Below are 17,557 nucleotides of genomic sequence, written 5' to 3' on the forward strand. Positions count from 1 at the left end.
ATAATTATAATAATTAATGTTATCTTATTACTAATAAATTTGTTATTAATTAATAACATCAGTATTTATTCCATTACACTTTAATTATTTACAATATCTTTTATTATTCAAAATATGTTTTTTCCTAAAAATATACAATACTAAATTTTAATAAAATTTATAGTGTCATTGTGAAACGAAAGTTAATGCTTTTATTATTGATCGTTGATTGAAATAGTTTTCATACAAAAATAGTCGAAATTCAAATCAAATTTCTGATTTTAAAATTACAATTGTATCTATTTATTTATTTATTTTTTTTGGATAATATATTTCATTATTATTTTTTAATTTATTCTTATTTTGCCTTTGATACTTAAGTACGCATCAATAGAATTTTTTCGGCATAATGATAATATTTCTGTATTTTTTTTTTTTTTTATTTTATTTTATTCTTATAACAGAATTTTAAAAAAATTTAATTAATTAAAAAGAATAAATAAAGATGATTATTACTGATTATTTAAAAAATGAAAAGATAATGTAAGAAAATCTTTGTGTAAAAAAAAATTACTCCAGAAAATTCTAAAAAAATTTGACGCAGAACTTCTAAATTTAAAAGACGAAAATTTCAAGTTGAACTTTTTTGAACTTTTGCGACTTTAAGAAAGTGAAACAGATTATTTTCAAATGAACCGTTTTCATAGACAAAGGTCCAAATAATTCAATAAAATATGTCATTCGATGCGTAAAGTTATTATTTATCGAATGAAATGCTTCCGGTTCGGAAATTTCAGTTTATACCTGAGAACGGCATATTTGAAATTTCCATTTGCTAATGTAAGTGTAACAAGGACCGGTCGTTTGTTCACATGTGTGTGAGAAAGAGAATAGATGACAAACCCCCTTAATAGTAAAAAAAATATCGTAGATTGCGAACTTTATGTGGGTGGATTTCAAGTGACATAAAAGAATTTGTAAAACGTAATTTTTGTGAACGTATTTTTACATTTTTTTTCCAATATGGAGATTTTAAATTTTGAATTTTTCAATTACTTCTAAGCGCAGGAAAAATTTTTAAAATATTTTGAAAAGTAGATTTCCAACACGTTCAACTCTGCCGCCCAATTTTTTTTTTTAGGTAAAGTTTAAGTAAAGTCCAAGATATTTTCTGCTATGACAATCCGGAAAGTTTGAAACAAATTCAACTTGAAATTCTTATCTGTCTCGAATTTTGAAGATCTACAGGTAAAAATATTTTTGAATCTTTTCAAAACGAATTATTTTCTATGATCCTGGTTAACAAACAATTAACAATCTTTGGATGATTTTTTCAAAAGATCAATTACAAAAAAAATAAAAATTTTAAATATGCACATGTAGAAAATTTAAAAAACTACAAGTGCAATTTTCACAAATATTTTCTTTTTTCATAATTCATCGTTAAAAAAAATCCATAAATTATTAGCTGTCGACTAACTTCAGTATCATTTTTTTTTTTACACAGATAATCAAGCAATAGACATACATAATTAAATAATTCGTTATTGTAATAAATTCAATTATTCATATATAATTTTTTAAGCATGAAAATTTTCTAAATAATAATGAAGAAAAAAAAAAGTTATCACATTGTTGCATTATCTTCATATTCTATTATTTAATGTCTTTTTCTTTAATATTGTAAGTATTTATCAACAACTTTTCATTTTTATTATCATAAAATATATGAGTGTGAATGTAGCAAACGAGACGACTTATAAATTTTAAATAAATAAGTAAAATAATTGAAAAAAATGCGCGTAGTGATTTTTCATTGATCTAAATACGCATTTTTAAATTTTTATTCAACTTACGTTTTATTTATTTATTTAAAAATTAAAAAAATTGCCAATTGTCAGCTAGATTAGCACTCATTAAAATATTATTCAAGCAACTAGCAAAAAAACATAAATAAATAATTAATCTGAGGCAATTCAGGCCAAATAATTAATAATAAATCGACCGAAGAAGTTTTTTTATATCAATGATTAATTTTGCGGTATTTCAAAAAAAATATATTTTTATATGCACGTATCACGATAACAAATACATTAATATAAATCAATAATGATAAATATGAAATGTACTAACGATAAAGATAACACTTAATTAGATAAAAGTATATATTAATCCACACGAAAAATAATTGTGATGACAGGTTATATTTAGAACTAATTGACAGAAAGGATAAAACGATACTAAGAAAAAAATTATTTTTATCTTTTTTAATATAATAATTATTTTATCATGACAATAAATGATTTAACGGAAAAATGGCGCAATAACAATTATCAAAATCATGATAAATAATAAATTATTAAGCTAACCGAAATATATTTCACAATCACATATTAATTTTTGAGCGTCACGTAATAATATCGTGTGCGTACACGATTATTTGTCTAATAAAATCATAAATAATTAGTACAGGTGTGCAAATTGGATTCGAATCGAATATTCGAATTTCCGAATTATTCGAAGAGTTTTAAATTGCTCGGAAATTTTTCTAATTAATTGTAATTTTTCGAATAATTTGAAATGTCAAATTATTCGAATCTTAGAATTATTCGAATCCTTAAAAATTATTCGAAAATTTACGAATTATTTTTAATTTTCCAAAATATTCATTAATTTTATAATAATTCGGATCTTTTCGAATTATTCATAACTTTTCAAGTTATTCGTCAATTTTAAAATTATCCGAGTTTTAAAATTATTTGCAACTTTTTAAATAATTCGATTCGAATCACGAAAATTTTGATCAGCTTTCAAATATTCGATTTTTATTTAATAGTGAGCTTAGTTTTTTTTAGTAATCATAAGTAATTATTGTGTAGATTCGTGTCTGAGTTATATGCTACTTAAGAAAAACATTTGAATTATTGAAAAAACTATTGCAATTTCAAGTCGTGCAAAAGAAAATTTCGGAATAATTCAGAAAGTTTCAAATAATTCAAAAATTTACGAATAATTCAAAAGCTTACGAATAATTAGAAGTTTAAATTGAATCGTTCGATTCGATTCGATACGAATAATTTACAATTCAAACTATTTGCACACCCCCATTATTTAGTTGTAAATTTAAATTACAAGTAATGTTATTTTATTTTTAAAAAAATCAATGATCTTATGCTGTAAGTTTTCATGTACCGGGAATAAATTTGAATGGCAAATAATAGTGAATAAAAAAAATTATTTTGGCCGTTATTTTCTAATTAAAAATTTAAATAAATATATACATATAGATATATATTTATTTTTTAAATATAGCATCAATAATCATTAACATAATGAAAGTTTATTGATGTTAGGTCATAAGGAATAGTAAAAAGTATATTAAAAATTATATATGGTTGAATTTTCAACCTCATTGTTATCACGTATACTGAGAAAGGAAACTCACGCATTTAATGACGATATTATTTAATTATTACACGCCTCGTGGAGCGGAAGCGACGTAAATCCCGCTGAACAAACGGATTATCATGTATCGCTCATTGATGAGAAATACTTTTTATTAAATAATTATCATTTCAATTATCTTTGCGTGCCTTCTTTTTACTCTTCTTTTGTGGTTTTGCTTCAGTCCATGTGTCTATAAGAAAAAAATTAAGTTTTTTTAAAATTTCCATCTAAATTGTAATATATTTTCATATATAATATTTAATTTCATATGTAAAAAAAAATTTACCTCCTAGTTCATCAAAAGCAGGTCCACTTTTTTCAGTGACTTGTTCAATTGTAGACTTTTCTACCGGTTCAGTCTTTTTTGGAGCATCATCAATTTTCTTCTCGATTATTTTCTCAGGTTTTGTTTCAATCGGAGTGACATTTGATACCGAGTTATTTTCTGCATCATTAGATTTCTTTGATTTCTTTACTTTGACGCTTTTTTTCTCTTCTTTTTCCTTTTCAATTTTACTTACTTTTTCAACCTAAAAAAATCATCAATCATCAATACAAATTATTATAAATTATCATTTATAATTTATAAACAATAATGATATCAGTTGTGAAAATATATATATTTATACATATATTAAACTGAGTAAAAAAAACCGATTATTTTTTATTTTTCAAAGACACAATTTCAAAATTTTCAGTCAGGTAAAATAATATTAAGTGTTTCCTGATTGCAATTTTTCAACTCCCGTTTTAAATAACATGGGAAAACATTTTAAAAATTTTTAAATTTTACAACGTATTAACAAATGGGTAAACCAAAAAAGTCAACACGTTTTTTATAAAGAATTTAATGCTCTAAAAAAAAGTTTCTTTTAAATTTTTAAGAATTTAAATATTTCAAAAGTTATTCGAATTCGAAGTCTAACGAATTTTTCAAAATTTTTGCATTCTCTTTAGTTATTTGCATTAAAAATCAATCACTTTCAAAAGTCGTATTATGGCTGATTTTAATTGTAATGCAAATAACTAGAGAGCATTAAAGAATTTTGAAAAAATTCTCAGACATAATTTTTTGAGAATGAAACGGTCTACAAAAAAGGTCCTATGAAATTTTGCGATAAGTCTGAGTTACACTAGAAAAGTCGAAAATAAGTAAAAATTTAATAAATTCAACTTTGACCTCAAATAACTTTTGAAATAACGAAGTTATCAAAAATTTATTAAAGTTTTTTTTTGTCGAGCATTCAATTCTCTGAAAAAAAATGTGTAGGCCTTTTTCGTATACTGATTTGTTAATAAGTAAAATTAAAAAATTTTTTCCCTTGTTATTTGAATGGGAAATAGAAAACTGCAATCCGGAAGTACTTAATTTTGATATTAAGATCTCTAATTTTAACAGACATTTACTTTTCCTACTGAATTTTTCGAAAGTGTGCCCTTGAAAAATGAAAAATAGTTGATTTTTCTCAATCATTCAGTCTAATATAAATATAAATATAAATAATACATAAGAATAAACTGCCTCTACTTAATAATACATTGTATACATTTTTGTGTCAAGTAATTAAATATTTAATTACTAGATTAAAATTCATCGAAGAATTAGTACTCAAGTAAATATGCGATTATCTTTAAAATTATTTACAGACTTCAGATTACTTATATAAAAGTAAAAATATAATACTTTAGTGCTTATCGTTATCGAAAATCTTTTCAAGTTTATAAATAAAGTATTCACTATTATAAAATTTTCAAGACATTTCTCTAGTTTTGTAAATAAAATAGTCTATTGTTTACAAATTACAAATAATTTGCATTTGAAACAGGAAAAAAAATAACAAACGTCATATCAATTTTTTCTGTATATCGTAATTGATAATTAAATACTTCTTAAAAAAAAAATACCTTTTTTACTTCTTCCTTAGGCTCAACTTGTTCATCTTCAGCTGCAAGAATATTATCAACAGGCTCCAAAATAACATCCTTCTGATCTTTCTCTTTTAATTCTTTATTTTCAGTTTCCTTGGCAACTTTATCCTTGATTTCAACTTTCTCAGGCTCATTGTCTTTACCAACCTCATCATTTAATTCAATTTTCTTTGATTTCTTTGATTTTTTAGGAGTTTCTTCTTCTTTCTTCTTCCTCTTGTCTTTCTTGGAATAAGCTTGCTCCCAATCACCTTTAAATATTTACAAATTATTAAACCAAATTAACAAAAAATTTATAAACATTCAAAATAAATGATCGTACCTTCATCAAAGTCAACTGGTTTCTCAAGAATCAAATTTTTCATATTCTTCTTATTTTTCACTTGCTCGACTTTATTTTCTTTGCCAGTTTTATTGGTGATTTGTTTATCTTTTTTAGCAACGACTGGGGTATTGTCTTCTTGTTTACGTTCTTTCAACTTACCATCAACTTCATCATTTTTAGCAACCGATTTTTTAGACGATTCGGTCTTAGCTGGTGATGACTTTTTAACAGGACTTGCTTTTTCATTGGCTTTTTCATTTGATGACCGCTGAAATTTATAAAAATATATTTATATATTTTTTTACATTTAAATTAAATTTAAATCTACGAATTTTTATGCTAATAAATAAATTATATATTTATGACACGAGAAAAAGTAGACGGCAATTTATTATTTTTAAAAAATATTTTAAAATGTAGACAGAAATTTAAAAATTAATTATGAGAAATTTTTTTTTTTTAATATTAAAATTATTTATTTTAAAATTAAAAAAATTTTAATTATTTACTGCTTTAACTGTGAGATATATATTTAAATATATTCTTATGTAACATAATTTAATGAAATTAAAATAACATGCGGGTAAAAAATCATCAGTACATGATCCTAAAATTAACAGACAACTAATTTTTTTTTTTTTTTTTTTTTTTTTTTTTCCCCACCAAATCAACAACAAAAAAAAAAAAAAGAAACTAAAAATATGCACATGTAGAAAATTTTAAAAACCACAGGTGCAATTTTTCAAAATTTTTTTTTTTATTTTTATAATTTACCCTTTAAAAAAAAATCAAAAAATTATTAGACGTCTCCTAACTTCAGTATCATCATCAAAATTTTCTATAAAATAAAATAAAATAAATTAAAAGTCAACGTCACATTACGTCACAATTTACAAAGCAGCCCTTTTTTGAATTAGACATCCAGCTGATCATTGTCTATGTGTTACTTTCACACGCGTTTATTAATAAGAAACCATATGTTACATATCCCACCATACATAAATTACTTCATTTAAATAAAAACATATGTCAACATTTAAATGAAATAAAAATACATAAATATGAATAAACAAAATGAAATTTGAATTACCATGATTAAAAAAATAATTAATAAAAAAAAACTAATTATTAAAATTACCTTTTCTTTTATTTTATTTTTTTTTTTATTTGCTTGTTTTCGATCCACGTCCGAGACTGCTGATAATTGAGCGAATGGTGGCTGCTCAGCATTTTTAAAGCCAAATGCAAAAACTAGTACTGCTAAAATTAATACGATACCTACAGGTATCGCATATTGGAAATGACGGACCAGTAGACTTACGTCCATATTTTATTTAATATCGTTAATATTTATAAATATATATATATTTTTTTTTTTATTCTTTCAATTATGTCCCCAGTCAGTGGGTTTAAATTAAAATTTATAACACGCGGTAATACAACCGCGATTAAACTTTACAAGACAGAAACAACGATGATGACGGACGGCAAAAAAAGAATTACTACCTATGGCGTATGGAAACACAGTTTATAAATTTTTTTTTTTTGCTTTACTTTACTTTACTTATTTATGTGTTTTTTTTTTTTTTTTTTTTTTTTTTAATTCAACACATAGGGATACATAAGACCACACAATCACAATTGTGACACGGTGGCTGACACTACAAAAAAAACGCCAAACATATGGCCCCCTGATTGTGAATTTTAGTACTAGATGATGCCAGGCGGGCGCCGACCCCGGCTGACGCGGCTGATTTTGCGCAGTTACAAGTTACAATCGACATGTAAGTACACTTATACTCTAGTCCCATTATGAACCCGCTTATGGGGGTGTAGGGGAATTTTATTCTAAGAATTTTTTTACCCCCACTTAGGCCAGAAGTCGACATCGTACTGACAGTTCCCCTACTTTATGAACATGTGAGTGCGTACATGATTATTTTTACCGACATGGAGAGGGAAAATTTTCAAAGGAAATACAAATCGGCGGACTTATAACGCGACGACAAAAGTAAAGGGTAAAAATAAAAAAATTAAAATTGGATTTGTATGATTGGCTGTAAAGGACCAATGAGAATTCAAAAAAGTTCACTGCAGTAGAATTTTAAATTAAAAATTCAATGTGGACTTGTTTTAATTTTTTTAAAAGAATTTGATGATCCTGAAGTTAGCGGACAATTAACAATTTTTGAATTTTTAAATTTGAGAAAATGTGCGCATGTAGAAAATTTAAAAAACTATAGGTACGATTTTTAAAAATTTAAAATAGACGTCGGCTAAGTTCAGTATCTTGTTTATTTACAATAATTTATTGTGAAAAAATTTTATTTACAACAAGTCTTATTTTTCTGCCGATTATAACACAAGATATTACATCTTTTAAACATAATTACAATTAATAAGTAACCTATTTTTTTTTTTAAATTCTAATTCGTTAAAAATAATACTTTAAATTATTTGAAAATGGAAGCACTTCTCGATAATTAAAAAATATAAAATTATAAAGTTTTGATAACAGTCGATTTCAGTGACAATTAAAAGTAAAAATAAATTATTTAGTATTTCCTGTATAAAAATCTTCTTTAATTAACTTAAATAGTGAGCACTAGTGCTTTGATTTGAAAAAAAAAAAAAAAAATAATAAAATAAAATAAAATTATATGATCCCGTGTAAAAAAAAATTAATTCCAGAAATGTTCCAAAAACGTTCATGATCGAACTTCCAAAATTGAGACAACTTTTAACTTTAAGTTGGACATTTTTGTAACTTTGAAAAAATTAGAAAGTGAAAAATTTTCAACAGATGTAAGCTTTTCCTGCGCATTTTCTTTTATTTTTTATTTTTTGAGTAAAAATAATTTGATTTGATAATTTTTTGGGTTTGAAGAATAAAAAAAAAAGAAATAGTTGCCCTTGTAATTAAAAATAATTGCACTTGTAATTATTCTAAAGCTCTAAAAATATTCAACTCAAAGTTCAGAATTGTCTCAATTTTTGAATTTCACTGTCAGGAACGTTTTTGTAATGAATTTTTTTTAAACAAGATATTATTACTTTTTGTTTGTCATATTAGAAAATTGTACAACCATATATTTACTTTTAAGTTTATAACCATTAGTATCATTAAGTGCCAGTTGTGCCTGTCCCATATTTTGAAATGTAACAAAAGCTTGACCTTTCATACGTCCGCCACGCATTAATGTTACATTAAATTGCGACTCAGAGTTTTCTAAACTCGGTATCACGTATCTTCGATAAATATAATTTAAATCATCTTCAGTTACTTCTTTCGACAAATTTTTAATGTACAACCGGCATGACGGTTTGCCTGGATGATAATTTTTAAATTCTGAGAATAATCTTTGCTCTGTAATGAAAATTAACAAATACGTCACATATTCACAATATAAAAAAAATTTTAATAAATTTATTGATTTACCATTCGCAGATATTCGATTACTTGCTAATTCTTCAGAAGTTATAAATTCTCTTGGCTTCTCACTTTCCTTTTTCTCTTCTTTCTCATCATCAGTTTTTTTAGCCGGAAGTATTAAACCAAACCCGCCTTCTGATTGTAAAATAACTCGATCATTTACATTAGTATCTAAATTTTTATCAGGTAATTTGCTATCGCTCTTTGATACAGTCTTCTTTTTTGTTTCTTCAATCGGAACCCGCTCAAATACATCTTGTGGCCTTATTACTTTTTGTTTTGAAGTAATTGGTGTTGGATGTTTCGTAGGATTTACAAATTTCGGAATTTTTATTTTTCTTTTCGTCGCTGGTAATTTTCTTTTGACAGGAATGAACTCTTTTAATTTATTTGTTTCTTCTTTATCTGATTCCATTTCTGATTCTTCTTCATCGTCGTCTTCATTGTCACCGTCATCATTTTCTCCATCACCCTCGTTATCATCATCTCCCATCATGTAGAAGTTATCAGTCATTAAAGAATCATTTTCAGCATTAATGTTACCAAAAATATCTTTATATTTTTCCATATTATATACTTCTTTTAAACTCGGAAATTCAGCTTCAAGTTCTTCAAAAGGTGGCGGTAAATTCATTTTATTCATTAAATGTAAAACCTAACAAAAAAAATATATTATTAATTTATAGTTAAACGATTGAGGAATAAAAAAAAAAATGCACATGTAGAAAATTAAAAAACTTATAGATGCAATTTTTTTAAATATTTTTTTTTTTATAATTTATCATTTCTAAAAAAAATTCAAAACTTATTAGACGTCGGCTAATTTCCATATCAAATATTTTACCTGAGTATAAAATGCAGGTTCTCTCAAAAGTTGAATAGAAATTCTCAATAAAATATTTCTCGTAGGTAATGGATATTTATAAGAAATGTTTGGTGGTGGTGGCTGTGAAAAATTATAAGTCGAAGTCCAGGTATTTAATTTATCAATAAAGGCTTGAAAATGTTTAGCATTTCCGTTATCATTTTTATCAGTAACATCAATCGATCCTGATTTGAATAATAAATTATCATCTTTGTCACCGACAAATGACTTCTTAGCGAATTCAACGGACAAATATTGTCCTTTTATTTCCAGCTGATGCAATTGTAAAAATGCCTTCGTCGCTAATTCCGTTGACGGAAATTTAACAAATGTCGTTGTATATGAATCTGATCTTCTAATTGTTCTTGTACATTCAGCACCAAATTTTTTAAATAATTCATTTCTTTTTTCATCACTCAAGTACGGAGGTAAGTGTAACACTCGAAGTGTATCACAAGGCTTCAACATAAAAAGAAATTTTTTTTTTTAGTTCATATTGCCGTAGGTTAGGACTAACTTATTTATAAATAGACGCAGTAATTAATTTTATAAAATTTACCTGCTGTAGTGACATTTTTAATAAATATTTATAATCATTAAATAAATAATGATTTATAAATTATTGATTATTAATTATTATAAATATTTATTATTTAAATACTTTCACAAAGTGCGTAGAAATAAACAAACGCATATATAACTGTTTAGTACAACATTATTTACATTGTAATTATATACAATGAAACGAAACTTCAATAATAATATTTTAATGCCATCTATTAAATTTATATAAATTATTTTAGTAATCGATTGTTGGTAAATAAGAAATTTTTATTTTTCGAAACAGTTATTATAAAATATTCAAATTACGCGCCAACTGTTGTCGCACCAACGAGGCCATACAAACTAACTTCTGTTTTTATAATCCGGAAGTTAACAGACAATTAATAATTTTCGGATTTTTTTTCTCAAAAAATCAATTAAAAAAAAAAATGAATGATGGACATATAGAAAAAAACTATAGGTGAAATTTTTTTGATATATATTTTTTTTAATTTATCGTTTTGAAAAAAATCATAAAATTATTAACTGTCGGCTAACTTCAGTACCATTCTGTTTTTGATCTCCAAATGCTCGATTAAATTATTTGTAGTAAAAAAATAAAAATGTTTATAAATTTTTGAAATGTGAATAATTTTAAAAGATTTAATTTTAAAATTAATTTAAGTAAAACTGCTGCTTTTCAAAACTCTGCCTCAAGCTGATTCTTTTCTTTGTTTTTTAAATTTCACAAAAAAAATAATGAGTGTGAGTGTAGAAGACATGAGACAATTTATAAATTTTTAATAAATAAATCAATTAATTAATTATAATAGTGAAATTGAAAAAAATACGTGTACTGATTTTTCAAATATTTAAATACGCATTTTTAAAATCTTTATTCTACTGACATTTCATTTATTTATTCAAAAATTTTAAAAATTGACAATTGTCAGCTACTTCAAGTTCACAAAAAACTGAGTGAAAATGTAGCAGATGTGAGACAATTTATAATTTTTAAATAATAGAATTCAAAAAAAATGCGCGTACTGATTTTCCAATTATCTAAATGTGCATTTTTTAAATTTTAATTATACTTTCACTTTAGTTATTTATTCAAAAATTTTAAAAATTTACACTTGTCATTTATACATTACACTCAAAAAAATAGTATATTGTACACTCAGGATAAAAATTCAAGTATTCAACCCGGAAGTACAATTTTCGTTACCCTAGTCAAAAGAGACAGTAGCAAAAATGGGGGTATAGGAAATGGGAATTCAAAGTTCAGTGCTGATGGTGGGGTGGACACTTTCTTGTTGTTACAATTTTGTCTTTCTTCCCAGTGCGCATATTATTTTTATTAAACAAATTTACATGAAAACGCTGCTAATAATAAATTACAAATTTTCAAAATTGGTACATAAATACTGACAATAAAAACCACCAAAATACGGAAATAACAATAGGCCCTTACCTCCATTATCGTTGTTGACGAAGGTGAAGACGGCTGACGTCACTGTCATTATACCTTCATTACTGTTTAATCCGCTTACAGTTTGTACGCGTTCATTTCTACTCGATTCCAGCCGGCACCTCAATACAGGTCACATCTCAACTCAGGTTAATATTCATTTTTCTTATACACTTTAACAAATTCCATTATTTCAATAAACGCTTGAAAAAATATTTTAATATATTAATAATTAATGATACTGAAATTAGTCGGCGTCTAATAATTTTTGAATTTATTTAAAAACTATAAATTCAAAGCAAAATTGCACCTATACTTTTTTTAATTTTCTACACGTGCATATTTTTAGGTTTTTTTTTTTTTTTTAAATTAAGTCGTTGAAAAAAAAATTTTAAATTATTAATTGTCTGCTAATTTCAGGATTATAATTAATTGATTAATTAATAGAATAATTTTATTTTATATTTTTAAGATTATTTAAATAATCGATTAAAAAAATGGAGGAAGTTTACTCTACGTCGACGAAGCACGCAATCTTGTATGAATGGAAAATAAATGAAGTTACATCATTAATAAAATCATTAACCGAAACTGCAGACTGCCCAAAACTCGCATCTCCAATATTTTCAACCGGAGCAAAAATAAATGATTCCTGGTACCTGGAATTGGGAATAAATAAAAATGACGAGCTATCGATGGATGATCAATATATATCAGTATACTTGCAGCCAAACAATGGAAGTCGACAAGTAAGAACCAAGTATTCGTTATTTATTTACGACAACAATAAAGAAAAACATTTTGTTCATCATGACACCCGAGTTTTTGAATATTTGGATGGTTGGGGTTTTGATTTAGTCCAAGTTGATAAATTATTGGTTAACAAAAATCAATTTATAATCAATGACACATTGACAGTGTGTGTTAAATTAACAGTGTACGATGATGACACGTCAACGAGTCATAAATTTCCATTAAAATCTTCAAAACGTAGAATTGTCGATGACTTCAAGGAACTTTTTGAAAGCGAAGCCGGTAGCGATGTTGTTTTAATAGTCGACGATAGTAAATTTCGAGCTCACAAGAGTGTTCTTATCGCCCGAAGTTCTGTATTCGCTTTAATGTTTCTGTATGAAACGGAAGAAAAAACACATTATGTGACTATTAATGACATAAGCCCCAAAATAATCGAAGAAATGCTTAAATTTATTTACACTGATCAAGTTACTGACATTGATGGTGACGCCAAAGAATTATTGAAAGCTGCCGACAAGTATCAGCTCCAGACATTGAAAAAATTATGCGAAGAATCTTTATGCAAGTCGATAACGATTACCAATGCCGTTGAGATCATGATACTGGCTGATGAAAATAATGCCAGACAGCTGGTGGATTACGTTACTAATTTTATAGCAAATAATGCAGGAAGTTTTATCAAACCTGGATCTTTAAATTCTACGAGTAGCATGAATTGTTCCACATTATCAAAGTTATTTAAAAAAATAACATCAAAAATTATCAGTAACGCTCGTATTCAATTTCCTTTTTCATTAAGACAAGGAAATGTGTGGTTTCTTTTTTTCCTTGTTTTATTTCATTATATTTTTACTTATACATGGTCTGGAGTAAAAATGATTTATCATTCAACTAAATTTTATGTAAAAAATAAATTGATGAAGAAGAAAGATAATGTGACAAATGATGACGATAATTTGCTTTGCGGTGAACTTACGGTGATCAATGATCACACATCATTCAGCGCAAAAATACCATTCAAAACATCGAAACGTCTCAATATGGATGATTTCAAGGAGCTTTTCAATAATAATAATGAAATATCTAGCGACGTAACTCTACAAGTGAATGGCCATGAATTTAAAGCGCATAAAGTTATGCTGATGGTGCGGAACCCTATGGTATCTGCGATGTTGATGAATAAATTGAAGGAAGACAAAGTTGATATTGCTGACATTGACACAGAAATCTTAATAAATTTAATAGAATTTATACTTAATGACAGAGTTAACTTTTTGAACAAAGAAAATGAACTTTTAATTGAAGACGTTGACAAAAATCAGTTACAAAAACTGAAAAGTATATGTGATGATTCACTTTGCAATTCAATTACTCTGAAGTATGCTATGAAAATAATGGCATTGGATGACAATTCTGAATCACGTGAATACGCTACTGTTTTTATAGTAATTAACATTACGCATGCAATGGAAAAATTGGGTTTTGAAAATAATGAGTTTAGTCGATTGTCATTATCAGAACTGGATGAAAAACTTGCAATCACAAATGTAGCTGACGGTATTATCAATTTTTTTAAATTTATACAATATTTATTTATCAATTCATTTATTTAATTGTTTTATTTTTTTTTTCCTTTTTGGTACAGATGAAAAAGATGAAGAAGAGAAAACTGTGGAAGAACAAGAATCATTGAATATTTAATTTACGTTAATTTGAAATTGAATTTTCATATTTATTTAATTGTATATTTGTTTTATAACGATCATCGTCATTTTGTATTTTTTTAATAGAATAATATTTATGTCATTTTAATATGGCAAGATTTTTTTTAAACTTCATCTATTGTGTATTTTATAGAAAATAAATTATTTTTCACGTGATTAATTTTTAAACCATTGTTATCATACATTTTTGTTTGCTAAAGACCCTTGCGATTTATAATAATCTATAATCATTTATTATTATTATTATTTATTTTAATAATTTGTAAATTATTCTCAGAAAAAAAAACTTAAAAATAGTATCTTATCATTTAATTGCCTTACTCATGATATTTTGCTGTGATCATTATGATTATTGTTATTATTTGCTTCTAAATATTTCTAAATTACTCATTAAAATATTATTATAATTAAGATAAATTCTACACAGTAAAATAAGTATGACAAAAATTTGGGAAACGCTGCATGCAAAATGTAGTTGATGAAGATAAGTCACCGTCGCGGATTTTCGGCTTGAAATTTAAATACGTAGTAACGACGTGAAATTAGACTTGTTTTTCCATTTAACTCGTCTGGCTCTTCATTTGCCTTTACTACTGATTAGTTACTGAAACTTTTTAACAAACATAATTTGATGTCAAACAATGAAAGGATGATAGTAAATACGAAGTATTTACTTTTTATCTTAAATAATAAGAAAGAAAAATATTCTTTTAATTTTTCATTCTTGAATTATCCGTACTCGAAGATAATTTTCGGTTCTACAAAAATGTATGAAGAATATTATGATGATGATTACGATACCATTAACATAGACAAACTATTGGAAGAAGTTTGAAATTAATATCCTTTGCGTCGATATCTGTGACTCTTGTGTTTAAATTACTTATCCCTATATTACTAAATATATCTTAGCATAATCTAATTTCAAATGTTCACATCTCATTTATAGAAATTATTATTTTTAAAATCTTTATTATTTATTGATTACTAAATTTTAAAAACAATTTCTTATTTACTTTTGTTTTGTTTTTCTAATGTTAATAACTTACTTTTGAGTTACGTAGTATGAATTTTCCAGCAAGTCGCCATGAATAAAAACAACAAAGTCATAGATAATGAGATAGAAGAAGCATTCATTCCTTTCTTCTTGCGAAAATCAGTGGTTCGTTAGCAGTCATTGTTAGACTTTAGTGTATTGCATTATAATACGTTTTATATTGACGATTTAAGTAAAGAATTGAAGTTTTTTTATTTGTATTGATATTATTTGACGCAATGGAAGATGTAAAAATTGTAAAAACTCATTCAATGGTTGAAGAACGGAAAGTTACATATGAATGGAAAATAGATCAGTTTCCTACAATTATGCGATTTCCTGGATACAAGAAAGACAAGAGTACAATCCATTCACCAGTTTTTTCGACAAATAATAAACCTGGTGAAAGTTCATGGTATTTGAAGATGAGTCTTCTGTATTTATTTCAGTATGGCGAATGGTTTTCGATATCTTTGACATATTGTGGTTCTCGTCCCTCAATAAGAGCCCACTATTCGATATTTATTATTGATCATGGAAAAAAAAAACGAAATCAACTAATGGGAAATAAAATTTTTAAAAAAGATGAAGGATATAATATTCAGTCGTGTGTTCGAGTACTTGACCTATTTAAAGACAGAAATAAATTATTACCTAACAATACATTTACGGTATTTCTTGAACTTACTGAATTTTTTATACGTTCTCACACTAGTCGACCCATCACTATATTCCGATTAAAAAAATCTAAACAAATTGTTGATGATTTGCCAGCTCTTTTTCAGAGTAAAGATTACAGTGATATTATTCTAGTTGTTGGTGATAAGAGAATTCCAGCTCACCAAGCTTTACTAATGCATCGAAATAATGTATTTCGCGCAATTTTGACATGCCACAAGAAAAATGACAAAAATAATGAAGTAAATATCACTGATATGGATCCTGACATCCTTGAAAAACTATTAGAATTCATTTATACGGACAATGTGACTAATCTTGATGAAGTTGCTGAACGTTTATTTGGAGCGGCAGATAAATATCAGATACCAGCTCTTAAAAATTTATGTGAAGAATCACTTTGTAAAAACATAACTGTTAAAAATGCCGTTCAATATCTTGTTTTACTTAATCGTTATAATGCTAACGGAAATTTTTTGAATTATATAGCAGATTTTATTGCAATCAATTCAAAAATAATCAGCGAAACTGAAGAATATAAAGCATTACTAAACACTAATCCAGTATTATTGATGACTGTATTAACAAAAATTTGCAGTTAGCAAATAAAAAAAAAGGTTCGTTTGAAGTTAGTTAGTTTAGAGCTTTTATCAAATGTTATCAAATCATTAGTTAAAAAATAATTATTCAAATTTTTTTTCCAGATCAACATCTTGGCAATTCAATACTGCAGCATGAGCTGGATATTTGTAATTTAATTATTATCAGTTATATTCCTTAACTTTGGATCTGATGTAAATCTTTCTATTTTTTTTTATCTTTTTTTATCATAACTTTCATTTTAATAATATGATTTACAATAGTTATTACATCAATTATATAAATGGACTCAATATTTCTGCTAATTTGTTGCTGTCAAAGTATATTTTGTAAAACAAAACAAATTATTATTTTGTATTCTTAATCTTTTAATACATACACAAACATCAAAAATAAATTATTCCTCTGGATTATTTTTAGTTAAAGACAAATTCAAATTTTATTGTAAATAATACTCTTTAAAGGATATAGTTTTATCAATCATGGTTGATAAATCGAACCGTTTGAAAGATACTTTTTTTAAGAAGATTTCAGTTTTTTTCCTAAACAATTAATTTATTGTTGAACCTTTAACTTTTGAATTGACGATTCGGGATAATGCGACGCACTCTCAATATATTCAACGGTAGTCGGTAACGCAGAACATAAATAATCTGCAGGTATTAAAGTTACATACATTTTATGTTCCAATGATAATTATGGTTTTTATTTATTTCAGTTTAAATATTTACTATTCTATAACTAATTATTTTCTATTATAAATGATATTGC

The 17,557-nt window shown here is 25.7% G+C and overlaps 4 protein-coding genes across 4 annotated transcripts; 2 read left to right on the forward strand and 2 right to left on the reverse strand.

Moving 5' to 3' along the window:
* Positions 1-750: 750 nt before the first annotated feature.
* Positions 751-7,349, reverse strand: LOC103577245 (transcriptional regulator ATRX homolog). Its single transcript, XM_008557812.3, has 5 exons — positions 6,819-7,349; positions 5,678-5,948; positions 5,332-5,606; positions 3,713-3,956; positions 751-3,616 (listed from the first exon to the last, which is right to left on the reverse strand). The coding sequence occupies exons 1-5, from the start codon at positions 7,005-7,007 to the stop codon at positions 3,555-3,557; spliced, it is 1,041 nt and encodes a 346-aa protein (XP_008556034.1). The 5' UTR covers positions 7,008-7,349; the 3' UTR covers positions 751-3,554.
* Positions 7,350-7,949: 600 nt separating this feature from the next.
* Positions 7,950-10,683, reverse strand: LOC103577244 (RNA-binding region-containing protein 3). Its single transcript, XM_008557811.2, has 4 exons — positions 10,538-10,683; positions 9,958-10,437; positions 9,120-9,768; positions 7,950-9,047 (listed from the first exon to the last, which is right to left on the reverse strand). The coding sequence occupies exons 1-4, from the start codon at positions 10,550-10,552 to the stop codon at positions 8,731-8,733; spliced, it is 1,461 nt and encodes a 486-aa protein (XP_008556033.1). The 5' UTR covers positions 10,553-10,683; the 3' UTR covers positions 7,950-8,730.
* A 1,102-nt stretch (positions 10,684-11,785) lies between these two features.
* LOC103577242 (speckle-type POZ protein) lies at positions 11,786-14,640 on the forward strand. Its single transcript, XM_008557810.3, has 3 exons — positions 11,786-12,141; positions 12,465-14,305; positions 14,394-14,640. Exons 2-3 carry the CDS (start codon positions 12,490-12,492, stop codon positions 14,447-14,449), a joined length of 1,872 nt encoding a protein of 623 aa, XP_008556032.1. The 5' UTR covers positions 11,786-12,141; positions 12,465-12,489; the 3' UTR covers positions 14,450-14,640.
* Positions 14,641-15,559: 919 nt separating this feature from the next.
* LOC103577241 (speckle-type POZ protein) lies at positions 15,560-17,153 on the forward strand. Its single transcript, XM_008557809.2, has 2 exons — positions 15,560-16,803; positions 16,891-17,153. The coding sequence occupies exon 1, from the start codon at positions 15,748-15,750 to the stop codon at positions 16,786-16,788; it is 1,041 nt and encodes a 346-aa protein (XP_008556031.1). The 5' UTR covers positions 15,560-15,747; the 3' UTR covers positions 16,789-16,803; positions 16,891-17,153.
* The last annotated feature ends 404 nt before the right edge of the window (positions 17,154-17,557 follow it).

This window comes from Microplitis demolitor, chromosome 7 (assembly GCF_026212275.2).
Source record: "Microplitis demolitor isolate Queensland-Clemson2020A chromosome 7, iyMicDemo2.1a, whole genome shotgun sequence".
In the NCBI taxonomy this organism is placed as follows: Eukaryota; Metazoa; Arthropoda; class Insecta; order Hymenoptera; family Braconidae; genus Microplitis; species Microplitis demolitor.